At 47.4% G+C, this 13,229-nt stretch overlaps 4 protein-coding genes across 4 annotated transcripts; all 4 read left to right on the top strand.

Annotated features, from left to right (window-relative positions):
• Positions 1-416: 416 nt before the first annotated feature.
• On the top strand, positions 417-872 carry LOC6598266 (protein BUD31 homolog). Its single transcript, XM_026990460.1, is given in 3 exon segments — positions 417-510; positions 584-733; positions 736-872. Coding segments are annotated over 3 exon segments (381 nt in total).
• Positions 873-2,891: 2,019 nt separating this feature from the next.
• LOC6598267 lies at positions 2,892-3,550 on the top strand. The gene is made up of 2 exons (XM_026990520.1): positions 2,892-2,963; positions 3,031-3,550. The coding sequence occupies exons 1-2, from the start codon at positions 2,932-2,934 to the stop codon at positions 3,422-3,424; spliced, it is 426 nt and encodes a 141-aa protein (XP_026846321.1). The 5' UTR covers positions 2,892-2,931; the 3' UTR covers positions 3,425-3,550.
• A 1,624-nt stretch (positions 3,551-5,174) lies between these two features.
• Positions 5,175-5,795, top strand: LOC113566166 (protein sisterless A). The gene has a single exon (XM_026990536.1). It carries the CDS (start codon positions 5,175-5,177, stop codon positions 5,793-5,795), a length of 621 nt encoding a protein of 206 aa, XP_026846337.1.
• A 1,585-nt stretch (positions 5,796-7,380) lies between these two features.
• On the top strand, positions 7,381-10,815 carry LOC6598268. The gene is made up of 3 exons (XM_002023290.2): positions 7,381-7,442; positions 8,790-9,650; positions 9,708-10,815. The coding sequence occupies exons 1-3, from the start codon at positions 7,381-7,383 to the stop codon at positions 10,813-10,815; spliced, it is 2,031 nt and encodes a 676-aa protein (XP_002023326.2).
• The last annotated feature ends 2,414 nt before the right edge of the window (positions 10,816-13,229 follow it).

Here is a 13,229-nt window from a genome sequence, read left to right as displayed (position 1 = left end):
CGGGAAGGAAACGTTGAGTCGCGCCTCTACATTTAAACCCCGATACTTAGTCAGTATGTGCAATATACCATATAAGCTTCATGCAAAATGTAAATTATCGAATCGATATCTGACAAAAGCTCGTAAATTATCGTTTTTAATTTAATGGCGGTCTGCTATATATGCGTTATTGCGTTTACTATCTATGCGTATGCCGGAGAAGTCCAACTAGCATATTGTATTTTCATATTTTATAAACTTCGAAATAGTACTTTTTTTCTTAATTGATAAGAAACTATCGCACAATTCTAAGAACATCGATATTTTCGATAATGCCATCGATGGCTTTGCAGCCCAAATTTGAACAGCTCTTTTCCGTTTATAGTTAATCCGTTAAATTGTGTAGATATACGAAGCAGATTATGATGCGAAGTTGAATGGGCCCACCAGGCTGGGAGCTAATAGAGACCACACTGGAGGAGCTGGGGCAGAAAATGCGAGAGGCTAAGTAAGCCAACGTACGATTCGCCGGCTGCGCAGTTCTATGAAGAGTGATGAAGGGAGGGAGTGATGAAAAATGCGAAAAATTGATGTTTATTTACAGCCGAAACGGAACCGCATGGCCCCGTGTTCAAGATCCACAACCAGAAGACGCGCTACATCTACGACCTGTTCTATCGCCGTAAGGCCACTAATTGGGAGCTTAACGAGTACTGCCTGAGGGAGAAGATCGCCGACAGCAATCTGATCGCCAAGTGAAGAAGTGCTGCCTGCGATGCATACAGAGGCGCGTCACCAACTTTGCCACCAACTGTATTTGTCGGGTTCACAAATCCCTCCTCGAGGAGGGCCCGCGGCTGCTTGGCAAATGCCATCAGCCCTACCACCTGTAGAGTTTAGTGTAAAATTGTATTTTAAACGAATGTTGTGGCAGGATTTGCGTAGGCTGTACAAAAAAAAGGTGTTTTAGACATGAGGGCTGATCCGATGGCCAATATACCCACAGATGGATAGGGATACAACCCACTCAAAGAGAGAGAGAGAGAGAGAGAGAGCGAAACGTAAATTTTGACGATTTTGTAAAGGATGAGCATCTAAAACTAAACCGAGATTTGCCTGCCTCCTTCGCTGCTGTAAATTATCCAACGCAAATCCCAAATTGGGGTCACCTATCTGCTGGCCACACTCCCCCAGCCTCGCGCACAGAAATTGCATGTACATAGATTTTAATTTAATGCCTTGAACAATTTATTACTGCGTTGACATAATTCAAACTCAATGTCGTTGGGGATGTCCCCGGTGGAAGTGGCAGTGGCGGTGGCGGTGGCAGTGCCGTCTCCACGATGAGCACGTTGCTTTTATGGCCGTATTTATGGCTCTGGCTCTGGCCCTCATTCCCTCCTTCCATTCTATTTCATTCTTTTCGAGTTTGGAAATTCTCAGGCTTCAAGTGCTCGTTGGTGTTGGACATAGACATGGACATGGGACGTCGCATGGGTCGATGGGTGCTCGGCCTGTTGGGTTGGGATGGTGTTAGGCGTTTGGGGGTCCACTGGGATTTGTGCGAAAATGATTATAAATCGTTTTTTAATTATACTTGTCTGCATATTTTCTCATTTTCGCTTTCCGAAATAGAATCGTATCTCTCGAAAAACACATATTGGGTGACAGTTTTATTATTCAAATGGAATATTATTTTCCAGCACGGGGTGTGGGTCGGGGTATGGGTCCGTCTGTCGCTGACAGCCCGCCCCAGCCCCGATTAAAGTAGAGATTTAAAACAAGAGAGATGGCTACAATATTTCGACGTGTCTCGACCAAGAGATACCCTCTAATCAGTTTCTTGATATAGTGATAGAGATAGAGAATCTTTTACTGGTCCTACTAGGTGTACCAATTTTCCTTTATGTGTTATGTGTCTTTGGGAGACAACAAGAAATTGATTTCTTTAGTGTCTTAGTACCTTAGATCGTTATATCTCCTAAATTCTGAAGAGGACATAGTTTTTGCCATTCTTTGTGATTTCAAAAGATGCTGATCTAGAATTGAGAATGCTTGAACGAGTATGTTTATGGGAGTTTATGGACGCGACGTGTTACTGGGAAAATTATACCCCCTGGATTGGGAAACAGAAATGAATTATCCACTGGCGTTAGATTAGCGTTTTCAATTAGTGCAAGTGTAGTTTCCTTTCTATCATACAATGTTTTTTAAAGAGAACAATCTTTACCATGTTTGGCATGGTGTGACACTTGCAATTCGCTGATATCATCTGTGTTGGAGCTGGACAGCTGTTGGATAAGGGATAAAGAGCGCATAAGAGAGAGTCTTAGATGGTGAAAGCCACTATCTTACTTGCTCCTCACCCAATCTATCATTGATCTTATATTTTACTGATCATTGAAGACTCCATATGGAAGAGGCAAGAACAGGTACTGAACAGTAAACAGAAAAGAAAGTAATACGTAAATCAGGATTAGAAACAGAGAACTAAGTGTTAAAGACATGATGGAACCATAGACGGAGCGACAGCTACATAGATGAAGGATGAACAAATAGGCCATTTGTGGGGCAATAGGTAGCAGAGGGAGAGGGAGCCGTAGGGGACACTGCTGCTCCATCTTTCAACGCTTTCTTAGTAGATCTAAGGCATATTTTAAGAATTCCTCGGATATCTCGAGTGCACCCTTGAGTTTGGAAGCGAGACGTCCATTGAGAACGGAAGGCTAAGGAGGCTGTATGCCGCTTTGCTACTGCCTTTTGCGAGCATTAAGTTCCCCCCCTTCATAGGAGGCTGTGTTGTATATCCGAGGCATATAGGTTTCCAGATTGCCCATTTATTTCAGTTAGGAACTACGACTGGAACAGTAAACATATCTGTTTTAAGCTTTGTATCATTTAGTTTGTATCATTTTGAGCTTTGTGAAATTTTCTGATACTTCAGACTGACATATGAATTCGTACACCAAAGACAACGTATCCAAGTGAGTAATCTGTGGTTCCCCTCTCCAGTCCCGGGCTTATGGCAGCGACTCTCCCACTCTCTTGCAGCATTCAGAATGTTGAGCTGATGGCCCAACTGTTGGCGGAATCGAGCACACCCTTGTGCTATGAGGCGATCTTGGACAAGATTGAGAAGCTCAATGGTTGTCCCTTGTCAAATAAGGACCGCCGCGAAACTATGGCCACGCTGGAGGCGGGACAAAGGCTGGGGTACCTTCAGCTTCAAGGAGAACACTATATTGTCAAGTCCCTGACCCCTTTATCTGACCGCAGTAGTCAAGCCAGAGGCCGACCTGTAAGCCGACGCGATAGCCAACACCGGGGCCCGGCTCCAACCAGAAGCCGATCTCCAATCCGGCGCAATCCTATACCTTCCAACACCATCGATACCGAGACAGACAGCAGAAAGGATTTCTTGAAATCGCAATGTAAAACAATGTAGTGATTTTCAAACTAAATTCATTAGACAATATTATCAAACAATATAAAACATGAAAATGTAAGCTTTGTTGACAATTTAAAACATATGTACGCATGGATGGATTACCAAATAAATGGATGGAGTGAAGGATTTAAGCTGCTGGGAAATGGAAATGGAAGATGGAAATATGTAGAAATAAGCAACAAAGAGCGTAAAATCCACAACATTTCTTATCAACAACGCTAGCACTCTATTTACATTCGAATTAAGATAAGATTCCATGAGGAATGAGGGATAGCCTCGTATGTGAATACAGATGATCATTCCAGAAGATCATGATCATTGAGTATAGATCAGACGATCAGACCTCCCAAATCTGTGCTACGTTTTTTTACAGTGAATACACTTCACCACTTCCTACAGCTTTCCCATAATATTAATATTAATGGCTCTTATTAGGAATTGTATACTTTCGCTTGATAACCCTATGAGGCATGTTTTTGAAAGGAGAAAACATTCAGATCAATACAAGTATCTTCTCTTAAGCTAATTCTTTTAGCAAAGATATGTTTTTTTTGTACAGATATTACTCGTCCGTTACAGGCTTCCCCTTATAATCGGGAGACTATGGGAGTCTATGTGTATACAGTCTACAGTCTCTTCTACAAAGCCCAGGTTTCGCGCTGTTCGTTGACTTTAGATCTTTCAATCATAAATTGGGATCCAGAAGGATTTCCATAGCTTAGATTTTTGTGAGTGCTGGCCTGCTCGGGCACGGGTTTAACCCCGATCCCCTTTTACCCGGGCTGGCGCACCTCATATTTTTTGGGATTCGTCGAGGGCTGTTAATTTAATTATACAACGGGCTGTGATCTGTGCCGGAGGATTATCTGGGCCCCGCAACAAGCCGCAACATGTCCGCTAATTTCTCACTGAATTATGGCTACCTACCCAAATGTGTACCCGAGGGGCCAGAGGTTGCCAATTCCAGGTAGTCTTATCAACGACTGATTGGCTCTTATCGCTCATCGGTAGATTATCCCTACACTGTGGGTGTTTCTGCATGTGTTGGCCACTGTGTTGACCTTGGACCTTATCATGCGCGTGTATCCGTTAGGCACATTTATACCACCCTTCCAATATGTATATCTATCGAGTGTCGGACACTTATCTCTGTATCTCTGTATATACAGTGCCAGACATAACTTACTCGCAGCTTTTCCATCGCGATTCCATAGCTCTAAAAAATGCATATATTAAAATTTATTAGTTGCCACAGAAACATATTTTGTATTTGAATGCGTGTCATCTCAAAATTAAATTCAAACATAATTTCTTTATCATTTTGTAGAATTTAAGCTGTACCTATTGGGTCGCCTTCCCTAAACGGATATATAACATAAGTATATTGTATCCATGTTCTGGATATCGTTTGATCATGACAATGTGGTACACATATAAAGTGGATACCTGTCTGCAGTTCCTTAAGGATATTTTCAGCTTCGGACGCTAATCCCTTTGTTTACATCTTCGGTGAGGGACCAATCCATGGACAGGTAGGGAAGGGGTACGGGAAGGCAAACAAGATCATAAAAGTTCCAGTTGTCGGTTGGATGGCGATCATTCATGAACAGACCTGCAGCGGTGGCCCAGTGCCACCCAATGCCGATTTCGGGCTACCTGTTTTCTATAAAAGCGAGGCGTGAAGGGACGAGGGGCAGCACAAGCCTTGCACACTTCGAGGAGAGCACACATCACACCCGAACACGCCATGGAACAGAGCCATCTCTATCTGCATAAATTCTACGCCCAGATCAGTCCAGGGCCCCTCATAGTCAGCGCCACTGGCCTTCATCCGCAGAGCAGACCGGCAACGCAGCAACCCGAGCACATTGACGAGCTGGTGGCTCTGGAGCTGCAGCACCTGAAGACGCACTACGCCGACGAGGAGCAACGGTATGTGGACCAGATGCTGCTCGCGAACCCCATTGTGGTGGAGCGACGGGCCCAACCTAGACCGGAGACGACAGCGTCCGGCGCACCATCCCCGACAGAGGCATCCAGAACAGTACCAGCGCCAACACCCTCGCCCAGAGCCACATCCGCAGCCGCTCCAATGGCCAGCAGTCGCCACGACACCCAGCGGCAGAGGGCCGAGTCCTGCCGCAAGTCGCGCTACAACAACAAGATCAAGAAGGCCAAGCTGCGCTTCCGTCACAAGTTCGTCAGCAGCCAGCTGACGGAGAGCGCCGGAGTGCTGGACCACATGCGGGAGGTGATCGCTCAGGCGGAGGCGGAGCTGCTGGCGCGGGGCTTCAATATGGGAGCCCTGGAACGCATGCGCAGGAACTTCGGCGTGGATCGGTGCATGACAACGGCCATGGACCAGTGATTGACTGAATTAATGATTATTCTCTTAGTCTTAGTTCTTAGACACCTTTTTTTTCTTGTTGATTTTTCGATATTAAGCGTATTATTTTTGGTATTTAAAAACAATTCAAAATATTGTAAATAAACATGTTAAGCGAAATGTTATGGAGTCTTTCATCCTGGCTAGGCGTAGAATCCTTTCGAGAAATACAGCATTTGGAGTGCCATTCCCCCACATCGAGATGAGGTAATCGAAAGTTATCGAGGCGATTAGAGGTGTGTTCGATGAATCGATGAAGTGTCCAGAAGTGCTTGACGATTTGGGACGTCCAGTGTCTTGAATATTGGATACAGTGTACAAATAAATATATACCTTTAAAAATACATTTTTATTTTTAGAGTTACTTGCTCGTGTTCGCCATTCTCCATACGAATTCGTCAGACAAACAATTTTGAGTTCATTATGGATATTTTCACTTTGCATTTAACGCTTCGGCAACCCTTGGGTTTTTTTTTTTTTTGTGAATTCCAGCTGAAGGTAATCCCATTGCCATGCCATTCGGCTTGGTTAAGTTCAGTTCATTTGATCCGACATGATTGCACTCTGGTTTCTTATTTTCTTTATGTTTTTCGCTTGCGAGCAATTTGCGTTGCCAAAAGAAGTAAATGCAATGGAAGTAATGGCTTTGGCAGGGCGGAGGGGCTGTGGATTGTGAATGCGACTGTGGCTGCTGCTCGGTTCTGCCATTTGGTGATGGGGCTTCAAGCCAAGGATATTGGTGGGAAATAAAGAGCCACTAGCTTATCGCAAAAGTGTGCTGCATCCGCTGGAAATTTAAAATGCATTCCCCTGCAGAATAGCGTTGGCGCTTTTGTTAATTCACATATATTTAACAGGCAAGAAGTTTGGGACAAACGGGTTATCTCCAACCAGCCGACAAAGGTACGGACAGAAAGTTTTGTCGATGGGGGGGTCGGATTAGACGCAAATCGAAAGAGGGCTGAATGAACCCATAGAATGCGCTTTGCCACAATGGCCAATCGAACTTTGCTACGGGATGCCTGGCTCGAGCTGATTTTCACGTGCCAGGTTACAAATGATTTCATTCCCTTCTGGATGCCTCCGGTTCCACACAACGGCCGCCTCATAATAATAAATGAGCCAACCGTTTTCACTCCCCTCTTTCTCTCACTCACTCGCTCTCCTGTGTGTCTCTGTCTTTGAGGAAAGCCGGGAAAACTTCAATTTGATTTTATCGCCGGACCATAAAAGCTGGCCACGCCCATTGAGCTCAGCTCGTTTTGTGTTGAATGCAGTTCGGTCCCAGATGGCGATGGGCGCGGCCAGGGACGGACTGCCACGGAACGCACACGCACATGCACGAAAAACATTTACGAACCTTCCATATTCCGTCGTCTGCCGATCTCTGAGACTTTAAGAGCAATACCCCTAAAGAAAATACCACCGGATTGGTGGAATATGACAGCTCGAATGATGAAAATAAAGCGGGGGGCAAAACAGGCAGGCCTCCGTATGCACTTATCACATTAGTCACATACCGCCATATGGCAAATGCCCATCTCTAGTCTGGTAGCAAATGAGACAAATGGCGGACCGGGTAGACCTCAAGATGAAGAAGGAGAAGAAGTATGAAGAGCAAATGGAGTGGTGCATCAGTTTCCATTGTCTCGGCAACGCACCTGCCGCGGAGTGATAAAAACTTGCCATTGTCCGTGAAGGGGAGCATCACTTTGGCAACTGCAGGAGGAGGCACACCAACGAGTCCTGCCATTCACTGCACGTTCCTAATGCGATGAATTGCTTTTTCAATTTTCCAATTTATTTTTCATTTCCAAAACTACTCACAGACCAGACACACCAGGTACACGGGCACGCACCGCGCGGATCGAGCGCGCGTTGGAAGGAGTAGAACTTTATTGATGGCTGTTTTTGTTACTCTTGTCAGCGGACAGTAGTGGCAGACGTGACCACTCACAGATTTCCTTGTACATGCTCGTACATACATACATCCATATGTAGATATGCATGTGAATATGCGGAAAGAGGCGAAGGTGACTTTTTTTTTTCTAGCGAAAACAAAGAAAAAAAATGTTGGACCCGCCATAGCGTTCAGTAGTTACAGTAGTTACTACTAAGCATACAAATGGGAATAGTGAATGAGCTTTTTCACTTTAATAGGCAATATTTATTGTTATATGAAGAGCGACGTATGCGTATGTGCATGCACACATATGTATATATGTATGAATATTGTGTGCGACCGATGAAGAGCAATGTGATCCGATGGCTACGAAGATCAGCTCGGGCGAAGCGCACGAACTAACTAAAGAGAGGGCTAGAGCAAATCGTGGCTGCGGCTGAGCCGAGCACGAGTGATGGAGATAGAGAGCAAAGAACGGCTTAACGAAACGAAGGTGGATAGCGACGCGAAGGAACGGCCGCTGCCGTGCGTAAGCATATGTACATATGTACATATCTATGCCGTAACAATGATTCGTACAGTGGACAGTGCAAATAGCGAGCAATAAAATAGTATGGATTTACTTTAGGCTGCACCACTGGCTATCATTTATGATATTTATGCTGCTTGACCCGACAGTCATACAATACAATAAAAGAACTTGTATGTTCTCTGATCTAACAATTCCATTGGACTACAGCCGCAGGGCGGGCTGTGTCGCTGGGGAGGGGCTGGGGGCTTTCCGTTTTCGTTGGCCTTTTTGCTGGGATTTCCGCGTTCAAACAAGTTGATTTAGCAATGAATGGTCAAAACTGAATGCGAACCTGGGAAAAGGGACAACAAAAGCAGCAGAAGTTATGGGGGAGTGGTAGCCGCCCACAGGCAGGAAAACAAGAGGAGAAAAAAAACAGACATAAGCCCCCTGTGTGGGGAGTGTCGCCCTGCGATGTTTGCTCAGGAGCTGCGACGGGACCTGCGATAGAGCTGACACAACGAGTCTCTAATTACGCGCAAGCAAACAAACAAAATTGCAGGTGTCAAAACAAGGAGCAGGCACGGCACAGGACATTAACAGGAGGAACTGGAGGACTTCCTGAGTCATTTGTGATATCAAAGCCAAGACGAATGGCAGTCCAAATCCTGCTGCTCCTTCTACTTCTACTGCTGCTGCCGCTGCTCTCCGCGGGAAGCGCTTCCATCGGGATGGAGTTGAGCCAATTGGATGATTTAATGGCGGTGCCCACGAGGGACCTGCCTCGGGTGCAGCTGTGGCTGCGTTTGGGTCATCAGCACGGGGATGCCGCCAACGTCTATGTCCAGTGGTTGCTGCATCGCTCCCAGGTGCCCCTAATCGTTCTGGGCTACGAGGCGGATCAGGACCAGTGGCTGGACGATCGCTTTGGTCGGGAGAATCTGGCGCTGGTCATGACTCTGGCGGACCTCATCTCGAATCGGGGTGCAGCCGGCCCCAGCCAGCGGGCCGGGGTCTTTTTCTACGTACTGGCCGATCAGAGTGAGGGACTCACGGTGCGGGAGCAGGGCCAGCTGGAGGAGAGCTGTCGACAGCTGTGGACGCGCCACAAGATCTACAACCGGTACATCCTCTCGCTGGAAGGGATCTGGATATACGATCCCTTCCGGCGCAGTGGACAGGCCTTTGGCCGCCTGGTCCCCTACACGGGCCATGAGCCGCTGTCCAAGTACCTCTTCCACGACATGGGCGGCTATCCGCTACGCGTGCAAATGTTCAAGTCCGTCTACACCCGGCCGGAGCTGGACCCGAATACGGGCTTACTGGTCAGTGTCACAGGCGTCGACTTCTCCGTGGCGCAGATACTGCAGGAGAAACTCAACTTTACCCTGCTGCTGCAGCAGCCAGATAAGAACTACTTTGGGTTGGTCATAAATCTGTGTTGGAATCGAATGTCCCATCGAATGATTCTCTTCTGCAGCGAACGCAGTGCAAATGGCAGCTACAACGGAGCCATCGGTTCGATCATCCAGGATGGCTTGGACATCTGCCTGACGGGATTCTTCGTGAAGGACTACCTGGTGCAGCAGTACATGGACTTCACGGTGGCCGTCTACGACGATGAGCTGTGCATCTACGTGCCCAAGGCGCATCGCATACCCCAGTCCATACTGCCCATCTTTGCGGTCGGCTACGACATCTGGCTGGGCTTCATCCTGTCCGCCTTTGGCTGTGCCTTGATCTGGCTGCTGCTGCGCCTGATCAACCTGCGCCTGGGGATCGTCAAGCTGCGGGATCGGCAGCTGTACAAGCAGGCGCTGGGCATAATGGTGGACACGTGGGTGGTGTGGGTGCGCGTGAATCTGGCGAGGCTGCCCGCGAGCTATGCGGAGCGGATGTTCATTGGATCGCTGTGCCTGGTTAGCGTGATCTTCGGGGCCATATTCGAGTCGAGCCTGGCCACGGTGTACATCCATCCGCTGTACTACAAGGACATCAATACCATGCAGGAGCTGGACGACAGTGGTCTGAAGGTGATCTACAAGTACACCTCCATGGCGGATGATCTTTTCTTCAGCGAGACTTCGCCGCTCTTTGCCAGTCTCAACAAGAAGCTATCCTGGAACCGCGACCTCCATGCGGACGTCATTGACGATGTGGCCCGGAACGGGGGCAAGGCCGGTGTCTCTCGCTATACCTCCCTCATGCTGGAGTCCTCCCTCTTCATGCTGCTGCGCCGTATCTGGGTGGTGCCGGAGTGCCCCAAGTACTACACCATCTCCTATGTGATGCCGCGCGACTCGCCCTGGGAGGACGCCATCAATGCCCTCCTTCTGCGCCTCCTCAACGCCGGCCTCATCGTCAAGTGGATCGCGGACGAGAAGTCCCGCGTCGACATCCAGATGCGCGCCCGCACCCTAGAGGCCAACGCTGAGGCCGACCTCGCACGCGTCCTCACCATCGGTGACCTCCAGTTGGCCTTCTATGTCGTCCTCGGTGGCAACCTGCTTGCCCTTCTCGGCTTCCTGCTGGAGCACCTCTGGCGCAAAGTCTTCCAGGGGGTCGCCTCTCCACCTGTGGGCAAGTGAAGCTGCCACGACATGTTTTGGGTTGGGTTCCTTTCAACAAATTCCATGTGTAAAAGGGACGGCTTTGATCAGGAAAGAATACACTTGATAGTAGTAGTACTTCAGTTTTATGAATAGCCTTGATGGAACACTCCCAAAGGCCTCTGGAGTTATTCCCTCGAGGTCGCTTCAAAAACTCGAGTTCTGTGACAATGCGCCCGAAAATAAACAGCATTTGGAAAACGTGCAGCGTCATCTCGTTTTCAACCACTGAATAGCGCGAAAATTGTTGAGCGAACTTCGGCGAACAATTCATTTTGGAAGGTTTCCCTGCAACGTTTGCAAATTTCATTTTCCAAAGGCCAGCGGCCAAATGGAGGCAGCAATTAAGGCACACACACGCGCCCTGAAGTGGGGGGCACATGGGCTTATATAATTTAGCCAAGTTAACAATGATACGCACCAGCAGCGATTGCCATTCTGGCCAACAGCAGTCGCCGGGGCTGCGTCAAATCGAATTGGCAGCCTCCAAAATGCAGTTGGCAATTCAAGGTTCTCATTACAAATGCAAAGGGACTAAGGACAGTGGCGACTGGCTAAAGTAGACACTCGAATGTGCTCCAGGAATAGACCTTCTTTCCCCGAAAGACAGCTTCAAATGGTTACACCTGGAAGGCTTCCAGCTGGAAACGGAAAGACTCGTATTTATTCCCTGTATTTCCATGATATAGGATATTCAACTCCCATATTATATCGTACATTTGTATGCCCTTGCAGAGAGTCCTGGCATGTAACTTGCTTTATCTGCCTTCCACCAGCTCTACTGTGGGCATCTCCAGTGCTCACAAATGCATCAATCGGTCACATCCAATATGTGTTTATTTGGCATTTCAGTTTCTGCACACGAAATGACAATTAAACAGCCGCAAACAGCGACACCAGACGGCAACAACGGCGGCCTTTAAAGCAGAGCCCAGGGAAACAGTTCATTTAAGCATTCAAATCCGGAAGGGACGAATGAGTTGCCACACGCGCCACACAACGACAGATGACACACAGCAGATAGACTATTCACGAGGCTCAGGGCTGAATGTCTTGGGCTCACAGAAGGTCGATATTTTGGCTGTATCCTGGAGCTATGCGACAAAGGACTGTAGCTCGAGATTTCCGGAATACCATTAGATTCTTGAAATATTGCTTTTATTTCTTTTGTGGGACCAAAGAAATTATCAAAGTTTTGAAGTGTTGGCCGTAGAAATACAGAGTAGAAGTAGTCGAAGTACATTGATTAGCTTCTGCCACAAAAAAAAAAAGAAGGGAAAAGGTACCCCACCCCGTTGAGGTGCTGGTTCTGATCTTGGCCTTTTTTCTGTCTTGAGTCAAGTTTGGGGGTTCTTACAATCAGATGGTCTGATCATGTCCCGACAAATTGAGATATGCTTGTATCCTGGTAGTGATACGTTTCCCGATGCCGCTTTGGGGGAGGCGGAGGTCCGTCTTGTCCGCGTGGATACCAAATCCTTCTCCTTCCGCCCACTCATATATGTACCCATCTTCGTGAGAGTGTGGGTCTATTATGGAGCTGAGGGTTGGATTTCTGTCAGTCAGTTGCACGGTTGCACGGTTGTACGTGACGCGAATGCCAATGAAGTGGCCGGTGAGTTTTCCTGATTTAAATATCGCCAGCACTTCTCCTTCTTTCTGGCGCTGTGGTGGAACAAATGCCAGTTTGATGATCTCGCTAATGGGAAATGAAAAATCACGTAGCTTTCCCTCTTGGCCGGTAGTTTGGTTCAGCGACCGATCGGACAAGTTATGGGTTACTGAATGGTTTTGGATTGACTTGCGGTTTCGAGTCCATGACTTTTAATGAAGCAATAAGAGTGTTTATAGACCCATCGATTTGTGTAGTCCAGGCCTTTAATAACTAAAGGAGAGAGATTGGGTTCTTGCGGAGGAGATCTCCTCTCGATCGAGAGCCACGGAGTAGAGATGGTATCCCACTCCAGCTGCTGCTGCTGCTTCCGCATCTGGCTGTCGGCGCATCACCGAATCGTTGGAATTCCAAAGACTGTAGGAGCCAAAAATAAACCAAATGGGAATAAAGTGGGAAATGGAAAAAAAAAACGCCAAATTACCAAATGGAAACCGGCGCGCGCGCTCATTGAGAAACATCCAAAATTTTTGGTTTATTTCCAAATCATAACTTTTGTTTATCTTTAGCTGGTTCTGGTCTGATGTCTGGCCCAGTGCCGGTGCCCGATGCTAAGCCAGCTGCTGCTGCTTCTTCTGGTTCTTCTCCTCTCCAGAGATGGACAAACCGAATGATTCGTGCGTGTGCCCGTGCAGAGCAGGCAAAGATCAGATCAGATCAAAGCAGATAGTACTAGAGATATGTTATATCTATATTTATGAGTCTGTTCTAGTTGGTAATT

Source organism: Drosophila persimilis, unplaced genomic scaffold (genome assembly GCF_003286085.1).
Source record: "Drosophila persimilis strain 14011-0111.01,24,50 unplaced genomic scaffold, DperRS2 tig00000579-arrow-pilon, whole genome shotgun sequence".
Taxonomy (NCBI): domain Eukaryota; kingdom Metazoa; phylum Arthropoda; class Insecta; order Diptera; family Drosophilidae; genus Drosophila; species Drosophila persimilis.
This window is presented reverse-complemented; position numbering and strand designations above follow the sequence as displayed.